General features: G+C 32.4%; 1 protein-coding gene across 3 annotated transcripts in view; it reads left to right on the top strand.

Annotated features, from left to right (window-relative positions):
- Nucleotides 1-18074, top strand: part of SLITRK6 (SLIT and NTRK like family member 6) — a 30005-nt gene extending 11931 nt beyond the window's left edge. For 2 of the 3 annotated variants that reach the window (XM_045054947.1, XM_045054946.1), the window contains exons 3-4: nt 11910-11952; nt 14302-18074. In XM_045054947.1, coding sequence (XP_044910882.1) covers nt 11910-11952; nt 14302-16848 — 2590 coding nt within the window. In that variant the 3' untranslated portion in view covers nt 16849-18074. Of the gene's footprint in view, nt 1-8854; nt 8974-11909; nt 11953-14301 lie in introns of those variants that run through there. The other variant, XM_006927353.5, reaches the window with a different exon arrangement.
- Nucleotides 18075-18599: the final 525 nt, after the last annotated feature.

Below are 18599 nucleotides of genomic sequence, written 5' to 3'. Positions count from 1 at the left end.
AATTGTGTTTTTGTACTACTTTGTACCTCTGAAACACCAAGCCAACTCAAGGTTGTACTTAATTTTATAAAATAAACTTTTGAAATGAAATAAAAATATAGACATAAACTGAAAATATTACTAAAACTAGAATTACAAAGAGAGTTCAGTAAATTAAAGATAAAACACTTAGCACTTTGAATATATGGATATAATTGTAATACCATAATGAATAATTTTTTTAATTGCAAGAATAAATGGACACATATACCATATTCCAGGATGGAAAGCAGACTCAATATATGAATGTTTATGTTCTCCAAATGAATTTATAATATTGAATTCATTTTTATCACAAATGTTAACTGTGTAATTTGATTATAATTCCCATCCATATGCGAAAAATGTATATGACTAGCTAAATTCAACGACAACAGCAATGGATAGTTCTTTTCTCATATAACAAAGATACAGGCAGAAATTTAAACTGTGCAGGAGAACATTGCTATTTCTTGAAAACCACAAGCAAATGTGCAAGCATAGGTATTAAGCTAGTATATCTATTACCCTCCCATGGCATGGACATAGTTACATGTAGGGATACAAGTATTACAGATGTATGACCTCTTCCAGATCACATCCAGAAAAGTATATCACTACTGATTGACTGTTCTCATGTAACTTGGCACTTTGTTGGAATACACTGACTAGTGTGATTGTGTGCTTCTTTTTGTCACTCTACATCAAATAATAGCACATTATTATCTTGCAACTAGCTGTTGTGGAGGTATTTACATCACAAAAAGTGGCAAATAGCGTGTATATGAAGGTCCCTCCCACCCCACCAAGAAAACTTGATGTGAAATATTTACCATCAATCACCAAGGAGTGTTGTGCTTGAATTCAGAGATTAAAAATAGAACATTTTGGGTCATGACAAACAACCATGTGTGGTCATGGAAATGAATAGCTGAAGAAATTAGAATCAGAGGTCTGCAGGTAGAATAGTGATTGCCATCAGTATAATGATTTAAAGTGGAGAGGAAGACGGTGAGTCAGTTTCTGTTTCTCTAGATTGAAAACATGGTGAATCTCTGGGAGATTAGTTGCATTCCAGAAGGTTTTTAGGAAGAGTATGGGATAGTTAGTGACCTTTGGCCTCAAAGGAACAACAATTTTTACAAAGATGTCAGGGAATATATAACTAGATGTAAAAATGGGAGCAAACAGTTGTATTTTTAGCCCTTTTATGTTAAATCATTAAACTTGTTATTTCTATAAATAATGTATTAATTTCATTTTAACATTTATTTCATTGCACTACAAAGCACTTTATGGTTTTTTTTATCCTGGATTTATCTGAATTAATTTAGCTTTTATATTTTCTCTTTCCTTTGATAAAAGTACTTCATTTTTCCATTTATTATAATTTTCAAGTTTTTATTATTTTTGATTGTCATAAACAATAGAGTTTTAAAAGATAGCCATGTAATAATATCTACCACCAAATATAATTTTAGGAAACGGCTTCTAAAAACATTATTCTTAGCAAATACAAAAATGATATGTTCTTTTTAATATCTATGCTATGTTCTCATATTAAGAAGAAAATTGTTGGTAATAATGTAATATTTTTATGTGTGTATTTTATGATTGGGCTCTTTGTGTTTGTGTTTCTTTATCCATGATTAGGAAAGTTGTGGTTAATACTGTATTTATATTCTATTAATTTACTAATGTAGCTATTGAGAAAATTATATTTAGTTACAGTATTGTATTACCCTAGAAGTCTGTGACATTGGAAATACTTTTTTGCTTAAATTTCAATTTTGTAACAGAAAAAAAAAAGAAAGAGAATTCCAGAATTGTTGGAGGTAACACAGAAAGAGTTTTCAGGTATTCTCTCACATGTAATACTTGTGTAAAACGAATACCCAAAACAACTATACGACAGACATAAAATTTCAGTAAAGTTAATCATATAAATTATTCACTGTAAGTTTAATGTCTAGCATTTACTATTTTCATTTCAAGTAAATGAAGTGTTTTCTTAAATGTAATGTAGGATTCACAATTTTAAAACATGAAGAAAGGTTATGAATATTTTAATGTATTTTATTGTGTTAATATATAAACATAGTCTACCATGTAAGTATATATGCTGAAACAATTTTCATTAGTGTTTTCTAACAGCAGAGGGAGATATTGAACTACAAATTAAGTATTTTTCAGTACACATCTTTGCTGAATGATTTATAGCCAGTTAGACATTTGATTTTAAACTTAAGTTTCTTGAGATAACACCTTCTTTATAAGTCTTTAATTAAGATGTCTTTTCTTCAAGGTATGTTTAAAAAACAACAATGTATTTTATAAAACCTAAAAATTCATATTATGCTAATATTTCACTTGATATTTTACTTAAATGTCTCAGCCTTAAACATTAAATAACTCAAACCTAATGCATTTTATATTTTATTAGAACTGCCTTATACAGGGAAGCATGATTCTTACACTCAGCCAGACCAGAAAGCTAGTTATTTACGAGCTGTGCGACCCTCACCAAGTTATTTTTCATTCTTAATTTATCACTTTCCTTACCTGTAAAGTGAAGTTAACAATATTAAATCTCTTATAGGGTGTTGTGAAGAGTTTTTTTTTTTTTTTAATTGAAATATATAGTAGGTGCCTGGCACCGTAATTTCTTTTTTAAAAATATTAATATATATTTATTAAGGTTCTTAATAATATCGTTACATTTAGAATTCAAGTAATATTTATTAAATGAGTGACTGTATAACTAATATCCACAATGATGACTCTGAGCTTCTAAAAAATATGTGGAATATAATACCTTAACACTTTAAGAAAGAATAGCAAAATCAAGTCGGATGATAAGCAGTATTATGTTGTTTTGTTTGTTGTGAGAAGGAAGAACCGGGTAATCAGAATAACATAGCCCCTTGCCATGCCTAGTGGCATATTCTCTCATATCTCACTCCTGTCCCCACTTGTTCTTTAGATAATCCAGGGGTTTGGTGAATGTCCACTCGCATCATTAGTACATACACACACCTTCCACATCTAAAATACTTGTGTCTATTATGGGCGAGGGTACATTGGGGAGATGGAGGGAGACATGTCTATTATGAAGGAGAGATTATGTATCCATTTGAGGAATCTTATGTGGGGTGTCTGGGGTCCACTTTAGGGCAGGCAGTGGGGTCCACTTTAGGTCAGGGAGACTACAGAGTTCATCGGATGTGGAGCATGCAACATGAATCTGATCCAAAGGGCTTCTGGACTTATATATTGCACAATAGGCTCTTCCCTCTTCCCTCAGGCAACCCTAAAGTAAGTGGAGTAAGATGTGACAAATTGATTTCCTCTAAATGTCAATCTTTGTAGAAGCTTGGTACTCATTGACTTAGAAGGACAAAGAAGTATAGGTGGTTAGTATAATGTAGTATGATGAGGATATCTATATCTATATCGGTATCAATATAGATATAGATCACTTGATCAATTATACAGTTCTTCAGGTATATCTATGTGCGAATCATATATATGTATGCATATAAAAAGTTCATGTTTGTGTTTTCAACCAATGCAATTCTTTGCCCACAATTGTCATTAATGCTTATGTATTGAATGAAATATGTTTTAGAAAAAGTATTTTTAATTCAAAAACAAATTCTTTTTTAATTTATTCCTATTATATATAAGACTAAAATCTTATCTTATTACAAATTATGTCCGCTTATGAGAATATTTGCCCTGACTAGCAATTTTCTCTGCTGAACAAACAAATTCTGAAGTCAGAATAGATAGGTTGAAGTCTAGACTCTGCCTTTACTAGTTCTGTAACATTGTGTATATTACTTTTATGCACCAATTTCCTCATTCCAAAAGCACTTGTCACATAGATTTGTTCTAAGAATAAATATGTTACTATGTGTAGAGTGATCACACTAGTTATAAACATGATGAGAGCTCACAATTATACATACATACATACTACTATTTATTATTAGTAGTAGTAATTTAATATCTAAAGATAAAAAAAATTTTAAAAAGATAGTTGGACACTAATAAATAGCTGTAGCATGTTTTTTGTTGTTGTTTAATTGAGGAACATTTATAAACCCTTTTAAGAATATGATGGGTAATAAAAACAATGGAGATTGTCAGTTATTCTTACAAACAATATGTTCTGTAATACTTTGCTTCTAATCATGCTCAAATTTGGTCAAATGTTTCTTAAAATATACCGTTAACACATCATGATAATTGTTACAGGCCAGCAATGGAACAACTACATACATAATCTACATGTTTAAAGTAAGAATTCAACAGAGCATGCTCTCTGCAGCTTTTAAAGTTGTTAAGAATTTTTAAAAATATCCACTAGAGGGAACTAAAAGAGTAAAAAAGCTCTGAACCAAAGGAGGTGTTAGGAATGATTCCCTTAGTTCTTAACAATATTATACAAATATTCAAGATTAGTTTTAGATTAAAAACTCTTGCTTTCAGTTTTTCATCTTCCCTCAAACCAAGAATTATTAAACAGTGATTTCTACTAGTATCAAAAATTTGTAATATTTTTGTGGAAGACATGTATTTCTATGTATGGAAAGGAAAAGCAGGTAAGTGCTATTTTGAATTGCTTCCTTTTTTAAGATAGTTAAGCTATGTTTTTAAAATTGTTTTACTGCTAAACAACTGTTTAAAGCTGTGAGGTTTCTAAAAATCAGTTTCCTAAGTTGTAGGAGGTTGGAGTTGCAAATAAAAATGAGGAAATACTTTTTATAAATGCCCTTCTGATCATAATCAAAGAAAAGAATACAAATATTTGAGGAGTATTTGTCTTACTGTATCATGTGACTTCAAATTTAATACTCTTTGAGGGGGAGGGAATTGAAAGTCTTTATATAGTTCAAATGAGTGTTTTATGAGGCTTGAAATTTTAGACTGCCTAGGAAAATCCCGTATGATACATCCAAAATTAATTTGAAATTAATTGTCAACTCCCTTTCCTTCCCCTACCCCCAAGAAACAACAAAGGATATCTGTCCACTTAAACAGTCATTTGATTATTAGGTATTAATTTTTATTAGAATTTTATTGCTGTTGATATTTCATTGGTATTATTTATTATATATCACAATGGTCTATGTCCTATTACAATATTGGGAAACATGAAAGTTATAAATGATATTGCCCTTATTTTCTTAAACATGTAATATTATATGGGAAATATACAATATTGAACAGTCATAAGGAAGCCTCAATTATTTCAGAGGAAAGATTAAAGATTAATATAGGTGAGATGTATACAGTAAAATCATCAAAAGGATAATTATATTAATAAATATCCATATTTATCTCCATGTAGATATGCAAGTAAGGGATAAATGCATTTTTTGTACATTGAATATAGATTTTGAAGGAATGACTCCGTGTATCTAAGTGAATTATTTACAACTCAGAAGCTTTTTCTCTATGTTATGTTATACTCTTTAAAATGTTATATACCAAAATGCAATATTCCTTATTTTTTTTGGAGTTTTCATCAAGATTCCTGTTTAAAAAAAACAGCCAACATTATCGAGTGAAACTTGCCATTAATGATTTATTCACTTTCTTGTTTAATACTAATACTCCAGTGATGATAGTAATAGTTCAGTAACTGTCTTTTTATGTTAATTCCATTGTTATCAAGTAAAAATAATGCAAAATAGAATAATTCCTGAGTCACTTCTTGAACTATGCACTTCCATTTCTCAATGAACATGTGTTTCATTGTCAATTATTTTCTTTACAGAATATAGATCCAATTGTAACAAAAAAAAATTATTACTCTCCAAATGACTGTAAAATTTGGTATTTAGATTTCCATGTCAACTAATCAAGCCTAGACTGGAAAATGTGCTACTTTCATTCCACAATGTGGAGATCATCTCTATGTAGATGATTTTAAAGCATAATTAAATAAATGTACATATATGCATGATATGTACAGTTTTATTTTATTAAAATAATACATTGAACTTAATGAAACTGACATGTTTTGTAAAAATGGGTGAATATCACAATTACGAGATTAAAACAGTTTGAATAAGTTACATTCCTCATGACACAGCAGTAGGTAATAGGGATAGTCAGTGATGTCCAAACTGTGATTGACAGTAGAAGGACATCCAGAAATTTTAAATCTCCTGCAGGTGAACCACCAAGCTGAGCATCTATCATGCTTATTTGATTCAGTGGTATTTGCCTGGCATTATTGTTAATCATCTGGTAACAAAGTGATCTGGTCACACAGGTTGTATTATAATAACTGCCAAACAACAATATTTGGAAAAACCCAGGGAATCAAGTTTTTAAAATTTTCAGTCTTGATCTTTAGCATTAGTTTTTGTTATATAGACAAAAATTTTAAAAATATAATGTATATGCATCCCTAGGAATAGTAAGTGTCCTAAGATTACACGGTAGTGAGAAAGACAAAGAAACTATTCAACTTGAATAACTACTTATTTGAGTGTTTCCTATGTGCAGCTCACTCTATAGTAACAGAGAAAAAATACCAAGTAGATAATAGCTTTCCCTAGAGGAGTCTTTACCATCAAAGTAACTCCCAGTCTACCATTATTACACTGGACCTTGTCTCTTGCTACTGCTCATTATTCATTGTAAAACATTAATCAACATTTTTTAGTTGTATATATGTATACATATACATATGTATGTATATATATGTGTGTGTATATATACATAGACATGTATGTATACATACATGTATACATATATACATATATATATATATATGTTTAGTTATCCATTTGAAGTAAGGAACTTTATGAAATCACAAATACACTTTACATGAAGACAGAGAATTTCTAATCCAAGCTTCCAAGAGAAAGCTTTTGTTTTGTTTTGCTTAGGTTTTGCCAGGTTAAATAAAGGTATCAGAGAGTTCCTTTGTGTCAACAGATTTCAAATCAAAAACAGGAAGAATGATTGTAAAAGCTCTCTTAGAATAAAGCAATTCCATTATTAGTTTTATACCTTTGCTCTCAGAGCAAATTGACCATGAAAGAAACTTAAGATTTAAATAACAAATTAACCTTTTTTATTAAAGAGTCAATGCAAAAGGCAAGTTTCCTAAACCACTTATGCATGACTTTATAAAATATTGTATCTATCATATAAACTCCCTCTAAGACATATAGACTTTTCACTGTAAAGTTTGCTACTTAAATTTCAGTGTCAACTAATCATTGTTAGGTTGGTAAAATTATTACTTTCATCCCACTATATGGAGATCATCTCCATATAGATGATCTTAAAGCATAAATGTATATAGACATGGAGATAGATAGAGATAGAGAGATATATTATATTCATGGTTATGATATTTACATGGTATTACATGATATTTACATATTTGGAAAAATGGCTACATATTACAATTATAGGGTTAAACAGGTAAAATAATTTGCATTCCTCAGTGATTATTCTTGATGAATATATGCAAATGTCCTTCTCATGTACAAGATGTTATTGCCAAAAGTTGAGAAATTTTATATTCTTCTGTATACAAAGGTGATGTTCCTTTATTAAATTGTATCTTATTGTCAAAAGAAAAAGTATCCATGATCATTATGCTCTGATTCTTTTAACAGAACCAAAAATATAAAATAAAATAAAATAAAATAAAATAAAATAAAATAAAATAAAGATGGCAAATTGTTTCAGGCTTCTCTTCCAGTGAAGCATGAAAGAGAACTCTAAGTTCAAGATTTGGGAAACAAATTCTAAGGTTACTGTATGGCATAGTATTATAAAAGATAGAAGACAACATTCTTTAATTATTATCTTTTATGAATAAGATTTGTGTAAATAAGTTCAATTACACATTTTAAGTAGACTTTGCCCCATTATTATTTTTAAAGATTTTTTGAAAATTTTATAAGAGGTATTAATTCTGTATACAATAAACAGGATAGGAATACAAAATAAATATTTGAGTTGAAGTTAATCTCTGGGATTGTTAGTAGATTTAACTTTTTCTGTTTCTTTAGAGTTTTCCTTTAGAGTTTTACAATGGAACATACACATTTTCAAAAGTATATACAATTTTAGAGAAACTTTTAGCTTGAAATAAGAAACAGGAAATATGACTTTATTAATGTTTGTGAAACTAGTGCACAAGTTTTCTACATATCTGTAAATTTAGATGTTACTCACAAATTCTGTAATATTAAATTTTAATAACATTATCTTGAGTTTCATTGTAATTCTCTGAAAGTACATAGCAGACAGAGCCCACAGGAATGCTGTTACTCAAGAATTTGTTTTGAATATATTTTTTAATAATTATGTACATACTTTCAAAGTGACATTATTTTGGGATTATTTCCTTGTTAAATATCTCTTCAGAGAGTGAAATCATCAATGAATATTTAAAATACATCTATAGTATTATAATCCTCAAAGGGTCACCAAGGGTTATACTTTCTACCTTCAAAATATGTTACTATACCTCAGTCTACACCACAGACAGTGTAAAGACCTTTCTCTTCAAGCCTTCCAGATTCTTGTGTTAAAATCAATCAGACATATGTTTTCATTTTACCACTTAAATGTGGCACTGAAAAAAGGTGGGCAGATGTTCTGATGTAGAGCTAGTCCTGTACAGCATGAATCAATCTCTTTCACTGTTAGTAATTTTTCTTTACTCTTTCCAGCACTTAATATTGATCTTTTCATTCTATGTGTCCCATATGCATTATCAGTCCAGTCCAACAAATTACATAAAATATTCTTCCATCTGGCCTTTGTCACCATTAGATATGTAAAATGATTCCCCACCCTACCCACCTCCCATCTACATGAGCAGAGAAGAGAAGGCATTCTCCTGAGTCCTGGTGTTATGACTGTGCACTGTGCTGCCTTATGTACACTGCTGCTCTAAAATGACTAACAGAGGTAGGTTTATTTCTTCTGGTTGCTTGGTATTTTCATTATAATTAGAACTTTCATGTTTTCCCTTGAAGATGTACATTCTAAGAAGCAGTTAAAAGTCGCAATAAAACATAATGTAGACTATGTGGTTAAAAATAATTGATTACGTTTTAACATCTTCCAATATGGAGTCACTGGGGGTAAATTATGTGGAAAGGTTAAGAAAATCTAGTATTTATTAGGATCACTTATTGAATTTATTGCTAAAACTTGGAGAAAGATACACTGAAAAGTATTTTTCCATGTAACAATTGGAAAATAAAAACAATGTTAAATGTCCAATAATCAATAACACATTCTGCCATAAGCAATTTGGAAAGAATGGCAGCATGATTGATTTAGTGAAATAACTGAGGAATTACCATTAACAAAATCTAGAGAATAATGGATTTAGCCATAATCATTTTGTATGTACTATTATATATATACATATATATTTACTATTGAGTTTAAGGTAATGCTGAATAATTCTTTATCAATACTACTCCTTTGAACTAAGTTCAAAGCTACAGAATGCTTCTCAAACAATTCTTTACCCAACCATTCTTTGTGTTTCCACCCAAAATCTAGAGAAAAAGTAAAGAATAATAAATATAAAAAAGGGGTTGTTAGTTACTTCTCTTCCTTACCTTTGAATTGACCAGTAATTTATGTATGAGGACTACATGTCATGTATAGGTAAGGGATTAGAGATAAATAACTTGAAATACCTGCTAGGTGTACATTATGGATAAAATAGACACATAATCAAATTGGAGGAAATGAGAGAAACCTGTGTCGATCTATAGGGAATTTAATTCTACTTGTCCATGTGTCTGTTTGAACCACTTTCCTCCACAGACTATACTTCCAGAACACTTCTCCTGTGGCCTCGATTCCAAAACTAAAGGAACACATTTGGAGAATTGTGTATACAGTGCTGGAAGGGAAGTTACTAGTTCCTTGTTTTCCCATTGATTCTAACTCCATTTTGTCCCTACCTATCTAAATCATTAGATTGAGTGAAGCTAATGTAACCTGTTCATCAGCGAGCAGCAAATTGGGCCTGAGATTAATTCCTTACCTTCATTTTCTCTTATTTCCTTTAGTCTCTCTTTATCTTTATCATCTTTCCCCATCCCCCTACCTATACCATTATCTCTATTTCATTTTAAAACACCCAGTGTCATGAAAATAAATGAGACACTTAATGAGTGAAAGAATATAATATTAAGGAATGAGAGAATATTAAAAACTGCTTCAAAATCCATATCTTTTAAAGCAACTGTTCCACACTAAGGATATGAAAACTTTATGAATTTGAATGCATAACTGCAGACAGTCATTAAATAATAACCCAATCTGATATTCTCCCATTTTGATGATTTAACCTACATAAAAACCTTTTTTTTTTTCCTGAAATGAGACCTAATATTACACAGGCAGCCTCTAGAACCTCGGGTGAACGGTGTTTCTAACCATAGACTATTTCAAAATGAATAAATAATGGCATCTAATATATTCATTTTGGATGTAAAAAAGTTCAGGTACTTAGAATGCAGGTAGAAGGAATGATTTTTTAAAACACAGGCATTTTGGGAAATAAGGAATCTGACAGTTGAGAGTTTTATTAGTGATGATTCAGAAACTTTTGAGAGTTGAAGAAACAAGTAGCTTTATAAATAGAATCTTTTTAGGAAAAAAATGCTCTCTCCAGCTAGTACCATAAAAATCAGGATATTGTAATTTCTATATACTCATTCAACTTGTTTCATTTTACCTGAAAAGACATCATTTCATATTTTGGAGAATGATAAGCAAAATGTTCTATTAACAATAACCATCTGTAATAAAGTTTCCTGAATGAATGTCATAGTAATAATATTTCCATTCCAAATAAATATTATCTTAACTGCAAAAGAACCTCATTTCTAGTCTCATTACTGAACATTAGCTGTAGGGAAAGAAATAATGAAGTATACTACTGAGAGTCTCTGACATGAGGCTTTAAAAAAATTAAATGGTAAATCCAAAACTGCAAATATTGCAGGAAAGTAGTTCACGTGAACATTTTAATAATTAGTGCACCATTTCAACAATAAATACCAGTAAAAAACAAAACCAAAAAAGCAAAACCAAACCTGAAACAACCATTCTACAGGCCACATGGCTTGCAGCTTTTCTGCACACGTGTGTGTAAACAGTACAGTACTGTGCTAGCTGAGAATTTAACATAATGTGTTAGTTAGCTTTTATACAACGTTTAAAACGGTACATCATTATTTCCACCAAAATTTACTTGCACTCTCTCTGGTATTGAAAGGGAGGGGAAAGGCCATTTGCAGAAAGAGGAGGAGTTGAGCAGTCCCAAGGTGGAGCTGTCTCTTGTGTTAAATGACACTGGCAGGGTAAAGCGCTCTGCTGGGGAAGGGCTTAAAGGCTGAGTCAAAAGCCAAGAAGTCTCTTTATTTACGCCTACCTCCCAGCCCTTGGCAATCTGACTAATAACAAACTGAGCTAACAAGAAAGACTAGAAAGGGAGGAAAGAGAACACTGCTGCAGCTTGGATCTACAACCTAAGAAAGCAAGAGTGATCAATCCCAGCTCTGTGAAACATCTTGTTTATTTCCTGTGTTCAGCAGCTTGCAAATGGTTAACTATATGCAAAAAAAGTCAGCATAGCTGTGAAGTATGCCGTGAATTTTAATTGGGGAAAAAAGGCAACTGCTTCAGGATGATCTAGCATGCACTCTGCCTGAAATATTTTCAATGAAATGCTCAGCATTTGGTCTTTGAGCAGAGGTTTTTAACTTTATGAAGCAATGGGACCTGCCAAAAAGTGAAATTTGAGAAGAAAGTACGTGGTGGTTGGTGTTTTCTTTTTTAGTAAGGAAACAATTTACTTTGAACATCTCTTCCAGCTGTGCATTACAGATAACGTCAGGAAGAGTCTCTGCTTTACAGGTAAGATGAATGTTTTCAGGCTTTTCGAATGCCTATTTTTGCATTATCTTAAAGTGATTCAATTTGTGTGTTTGTCCTTTAAAAAAATAACTTTGCATTAAAAGATATCCAGTTTCATTCCTACTCATGGGCACAACTAATGCTGTAGCAGTTGCCTGTTTTCTCTGAGCAGCAGACAGTCCAACAGCTGGCTGCACAGAGGAGCAAATAATATAAGATGCCACTATTTATTTCATGGCATGCAGTGTGCTGTTGGAAACTAAGTATGTATGCCTTCTGAAGGAGAGAGCACTTCCAAACACCATTGCTGATTTTAAAACATAAGCAGAATATTAAAAGACTCTTTGTATTTTGTAGGCTACTTTTATTATTTCCTGACTTGAAAATACATATTTTTGACCTCTTTAACATTGGATCAGATGTTGTCAATATGGAACCAGTGTTCAAATTTGTGTGCATTTCTGAAAAGATTGCAAACTGTTCCCTAGGACATTTTGAAGAACATAAAATGAATATAAGATTTTAAAAAAATAACCAGAGATTGTCATTTGGAAGTTATTTATTGTTTTCTCAAGATGATGTTACTGGTGAAATGAATAATATTATTTCTTAGTAATCTATTAAGAAGTACTTTTAGTGTTTGTGGAAGCTAATCCACAAGTTGAAGACTCCCAACTACAAACCGTTGGATTCTAAACATAGACTCTAAGCTGTTTAAAATCAATTTCCCCATGGAAACATTTAATCTGCTAACTTTTCCTTCATATAGAAAGGCACTATACTGTTTTATTTCCTCAGCTGCCTTTTACCATTCAGAAACTTCATACTAGACATGTTTTCAATAAAACAATGTATTTTCATGGGATGAAATTTTTTTTTCAGGATTCTTGATTGGGGTTTGGTAATGTTCTATCTGATTGTGAATGTTAATTAGGTTCAAAGTTATTGTTCACATTCCATTAAAAGTAAATAGAAGCAGATACCATTTGGAAAAGTTGAAGAGTTTTGAGATACGGTGTTTATTTACCTTTCAATTTAATTTATATGAAGGAAAGAAATGCCACTAAACACCACTGGAGTTACATGTATTTATCTAGTCACTGCTGGCTTCTCAGAGTTAAATCTTTTTAAAAAAAATTGCTATTTCAGCTGCATGTCTTAAATTTTTAAGAAGTTGGAATATATGATGCTGTTATCCTGAACTGTCATTTTTTATTTACCTAATTAGAGGTATCCTCAAGTGTTTCAGGATCATGCAGTTTGTTGTAGAGTTCATTGTTTGTGACTTTAAGCCTTATTATAAAGGAGATCCATTGTTTAATTATGTGATGACATTCAGTGCCCTAAAGCCTATTTTAAGACCTTGTTAGAAAGTCATTTGCTAGAAGTTTATATGAGGCATTGCTTGTTCATTTACAGCAGCTAGAAATGTGTTACAAAGCTCAGCTTTTCTTCTTCAAGGTTATGATATTAACCTCATACATAACAATTTAAAAGCAGCAGGAAATATTCTACCTTTAGAAATTCAGTATACAGTCCGACAAGTGAAATTTTAATGGGCACTCTTAACCATATATATCTAATACTATCAAGCTTATACAAAGTGCCCTAGACAGCATAGTTAAAATGAAATTCTTTTCATAGTGAACTACCATCTTACATGGTCAGAGACTTATTTTCCTCAAGGTTTTTAAATAGATGATAAAATTGAGCCAATCATCAAAACAGGTTAAAACACAGACACAAGTATTAGATGTTACATTGTAACTAACGTCCAGTTCAAAAATATAAATAAATAAAGGAATTGCATTATTAATGCATATGTGCATACATATATACATACATTTTTTCTAACTCTTTCTAACATTTTTGCATTCCCTACAGTATTCTCTGCTTCTGGCTAATATCATGTATTTGTTTTATATTGTAATCCTTCAGCCTTAGATTCATCAACTTTGTGTAAAAAAAAACAAATCAGCATCTTCTCAAATACACACCTTTACATCATATCAAAGTACTGATGGCCCAATTAAGCAGCACCTCTCTCGTCTATTAAAATGCAGTTTATTTGGCAAATGTGAATACCACTGATGATATAAAATTTAAAATTCTCCTTGACCTAAATTTTGTATTTTTATCACAGGGCAAGTTCAAAGTAAAGCAAAACATGCTTGTCATAGTATTAGAAAAAAAAAATAAAAGAAAATGTAGCTCCAGAAGGTATTCATAGTTTCAGAGTAATATTTTTTTTTCCTTTTGGAGGAAAACCTTCTATTTTGTGATTGTGAGGTTCATCTCCTCCCTCCCTCTGCCCACTAAAGTGCATTGCTATTGCATTTTGTTTTACAGAATCAGATTTCATCACACGGCAACATGAAGCTGTGGATTCATCTCTTATATTCATCTCTCCTTGCCAGCATATCTTCACAGTCCCAAACTCCAATGTCCTCGACCAGAGGTTCTTGTGATTCTCTTTGCAATTGCGAGGAAAAAGATGGCACAATGCTAATAAATTGTGAAGAAAAAGGTATCAAGAAGTTATCCCAAATAAGTGTACCACCATCACGACCTTTCCACCTAAGTTTATTAAATAATGGCTTGACAATGCTTCACACAAATGACTTTTCTGGGCTTACCAATGCTATCTCAATACACCTTGGATTTAACAATATTGCAGATATTGAGTCTGGTGCATTTAATGGCCTTGGCCTTCTTAAGCAACTTCATATCAATCACAATTCATTAGAAATTCTCAAAGAGGATACCTTCCATGGACTGGAAAACCTGGAATTCCTCCAAGCAGATAACAATTTCATTACAGTGATTGAACCAAGTGCCTTTAGCAAGCTTAACAGACTTAAAGTGTTAATTTTAAATGACAATGCCATTGAGAGTCTTCCTCCAAACATATTTCGGTTCGTTCCTTTAACCCATCTAGATCTTCGTGGAAATCAGTTGCAAACATTGCCTTATGTTGGCTTTTTAGAACACATTGGCCGGATATTGGACCTCCAATTGGAGGACAATAAGTGGACCTGTAATTGTGACTTATTAGAGCTAAAAATTTGGTTGGAAAACATGCCTCCACAGTCTGTAATTGGTGATGTCGTCTGCAACAGCCCTCCATTTTTCAAAGGAAGTATACTAAGCAGACTGAAAAAGGAATCAATTTGCCCCACCCCACCAGTGTATGAAGAACACGAGGATCCATCAGGATCGTTGCATCTGGCAGCAACTTCTTCAATGAGTGAAAGTCACGTGTCAATCAAAACCACACCTCTTTCAAAACCAACCACCAAAGCACCAGTTTTGATACCCTATATTACAAAGCCATTCACTCAACTCCCAGGACCCTACTGTCCTATTCCCTGTAACTGCAAAGTACTATCCCCATCAGGACTTCTAGTACACTGTCAGGAGCGCAATATTGAAAGCTTATCAGATCTAAAACCTCCTCCACAAAATCCCAGAAAGCTTGTGCTAGCAGGCAATATTATCCATACATTAATGAAGTCTGATCTAGTGGAATACTTCACTTTGGAAATGCTTCACTTGGGAAATAATCGTATTGAGGTTCTTGAGGAAGGCTCATTTATGAATCTGACAAGATTGCAAAAGCTCTATCTAAATGGTAACCACCTGACCAAATTAAGTAGAGGCATGTTCCTTGGTCTCCACAATCTTGAATACTTATATCTTGAATACAATGCAGTTAAGGAAATATTGCCAGGGACCTTTAACCCAATGCCTAAACTTAAAGTCCTCTATTTAAATAACAACCTCCTGCAAGTTTTACCACCACATATTTTTTCAGGGGTTTCCCTAACAAGGATAAACCTAAAAACAAACCAGTTTACCCATCTCCCTGTAAGTAATATCTTGGATGACCTTGACTTATTGACTCAGATTGACCTTGAGGACAATCCCTGGGATTGCTCCTGTGACCTGGTTGGATTGCAACAATGGCTACAAAAACTAAGTAAGAACACAGTAACAGATGACATCCTCTGCACTTCTCCAGAGCACCTGGACAAAAAGGAATTAAAAGCACTAACTAGTGAACTTCTTTGCCCTGGTTTAGTCAATAACCCATCCCTGCCAACTCAAACTAGTTACATAATTGTCAGTACCCCTGCAACCACAACTACAGCCGATACTATTTTGAGATCACTTACTGATGCTGTACCACTCTCTGTTCTAATACTAGGACTGCTGATTGTGTTCATAACCATTGTGTTCTGTGCTGCAGGGATAGTGGTTCTTGTTCTCCACCGCAGGAGAAGATACAAAAAGAAACAAGCTGATGAGCAGATGAGAGACAACAGTCCAGTCCATCTCCAGTATAGTATGTATGGCCATAAAACAACTCACCACACTACTGAGAGACCCACTGCATCACTCTATGAGCAGCACATGGTGAGTCCCATGGTTCATGTCTATAGAAGTCCATCCTTTGGCCCAAAGCATTTGGAAGATGAAGAAGAAAGGAATGAAAAAGATGGAAGTGATGCGAAACATCTCCAAAGAAGTCTTTTAGAACGGGAAAATCATTCACCACTCACAGGGTCAAATATGAAATACAAAACCACAGACCAATCAACTGAATTTTTATCTTTTCAGGATGCCAGTTCATTATATAGGAACATTTTAGAGAAAGAAAGAGAACTTCAGCAACTGGGAATCACAGAATACCTAAGGAAGAACATTGCTCAACTCCAGCCTGACATGGAGGTACATTATCCTGGAGCCCACGAAGAGTTAAAATTAATGGAGACTTTAATGTACTCAAGGCCCAGGAAGGTATTAGTGGAACAGACTAAAAATGAGTATTTTGAGCTTAAAGCTAACTTACATGCTGAACCTGACTACTTAGAAGTTCTGGAGCAGCAAACATAGATGGAGAGATTGGGGCTTTTGCAGAAATGCTGTGATTCTGTCTTAAGTCCAATCCTTGTAAATAAGTGCCTTACATGAGTGTGTCATCAATCAGAACTAAAGCACAGCAGTAATCCTATGGGAAAAAAAGAAGAAAAAGAAACTCAGGGATCATTGGGAGAAGCCATTGCATTGTCTTTGGGCAATTTTGCCTACCCCCGATAAAATAAATCCTTGCATGTAAATCATCCAAGGATTATAGTAATATTTCTCCATATACTTAAAAGTGTTTCAGAAGAGTCCTCTTGCACATCTAAGAGGGTTGAGTCTTTAAGCAACCCTTGTTTTCTTGAATTACTTTACCAGTGGATGAAATAGAATTGGGTTTTGTCATTTAAAAGCTATACCTGTGTATGTAGTTATTATAATATGTAAGGAATATATTGTTTATATAATCAGTATATACCACAAAAATGTACATTGTCAGATACACCTAGTTTTCTTGAAATAAAGGCAAAAGGAACTGGAACTTCAAAATTACCACTAGTAATAGTAAAGAAAAAAATAGAAGGTTGAATTAGTAGGCTATGAGGAGCCCAAGACTTCAAAGTTTTCATTTGAGGGTTAGAAAAATACCACTGCTATGCTTTCTGAATTTGAAAATAGGAGTGATTAATAGTTCAGGTGGATAAATAGGCAAACTTTTTTGGTTTTTCTGCACATTTTGTGTGGACAATCTTATTGTCAATGCTGCTGTGAACTAAGGTATGTCATTTGTGCTCAAAGTTCATTTTTTTTCCTTGGGATAATTTTAAAATGCTACTGATACTCAATTGTAAATATGATTAGTGCATAAATTAAGTTTAGTTTCTTTCATAGCATTAATCCTTTGTAAATTTAAATGACCATGATAGAAATATGTTTCTTGTGGCAAGTAATAATTCACAGGTGTAAAACAAATAGGAAAAATTGTGTTTTTAAAAATCTTTATTGATGTAAACTGATAGTTGCCATAAATTAGTAGCAAAAGGCACGTCTAAGGGTAAGTGTTTTAAGTTGCCTCAGGAGTGGGACAATGTAGCTTTATTTTACAAGAAAGTATAGCTAGATTTCTATGAATTATTTATTCTGTACAGTTTTGTATATTTTTGGTTCACAAAGGTAATTATTCTTGGGTGCCTTTCAAGAAGATTAAAAATACCACTCACAACAATAAAAATAAAATGAAAACTCTCTTTTTAAATGAACTTTCTTCAATTAGTTTGATTTGTAATTCAATCAAGTCAGGATTAACGCAAACACACGCATGCACTGAGGTACATGCATGAGAAGGAGATTTCTGTCTGTTATCCACACAGAAGCTTCTTGTTCACTATCTGCAAAAAGGCCATTCTGTGTCTGGGTATGATTGACATGGAGCCAGACCTAAGTCTGACCAGTAGTTCCCCCTTTCCAGCAGATTGTTTTCCCACTGACTACAAATGAAAGTGATTTATTTTTCTTCTTTCTGATTATAGAATCAATGACACAGCAGATTTCCACAAGGCAAAATAGAATTAATCAAGGTGATCTAATTCTGTTTTCTGAACACCATGCAGATCCATGCACAGGGTTAGTAAGGAACATATTTCAAATTAGAAAGGACTTTTTCTAATTTACTTACTACTATTTTAGTGATTCCTGAATGTTCTATTAAATGTTTTGGTTTCAACACCAACTGTCTGCAATACTAGCAAATTATACATTATTTCCTTGATTTTGAATAAGAAGCC

The sequence above is a fragment of the Felis catus genome, chromosome A1 (genome assembly GCF_018350175.1).
Source record: "Felis catus isolate Fca126 chromosome A1, F.catus_Fca126_mat1.0, whole genome shotgun sequence".
In the NCBI taxonomy this organism is placed as follows: Eukaryota; Metazoa; Chordata; class Mammalia; order Carnivora; family Felidae; genus Felis; species Felis catus.
The sequence above is the reverse complement of the archived record's forward strand: the minus strand, read 5'-3'. Positions and strand labels throughout refer to the sequence as shown.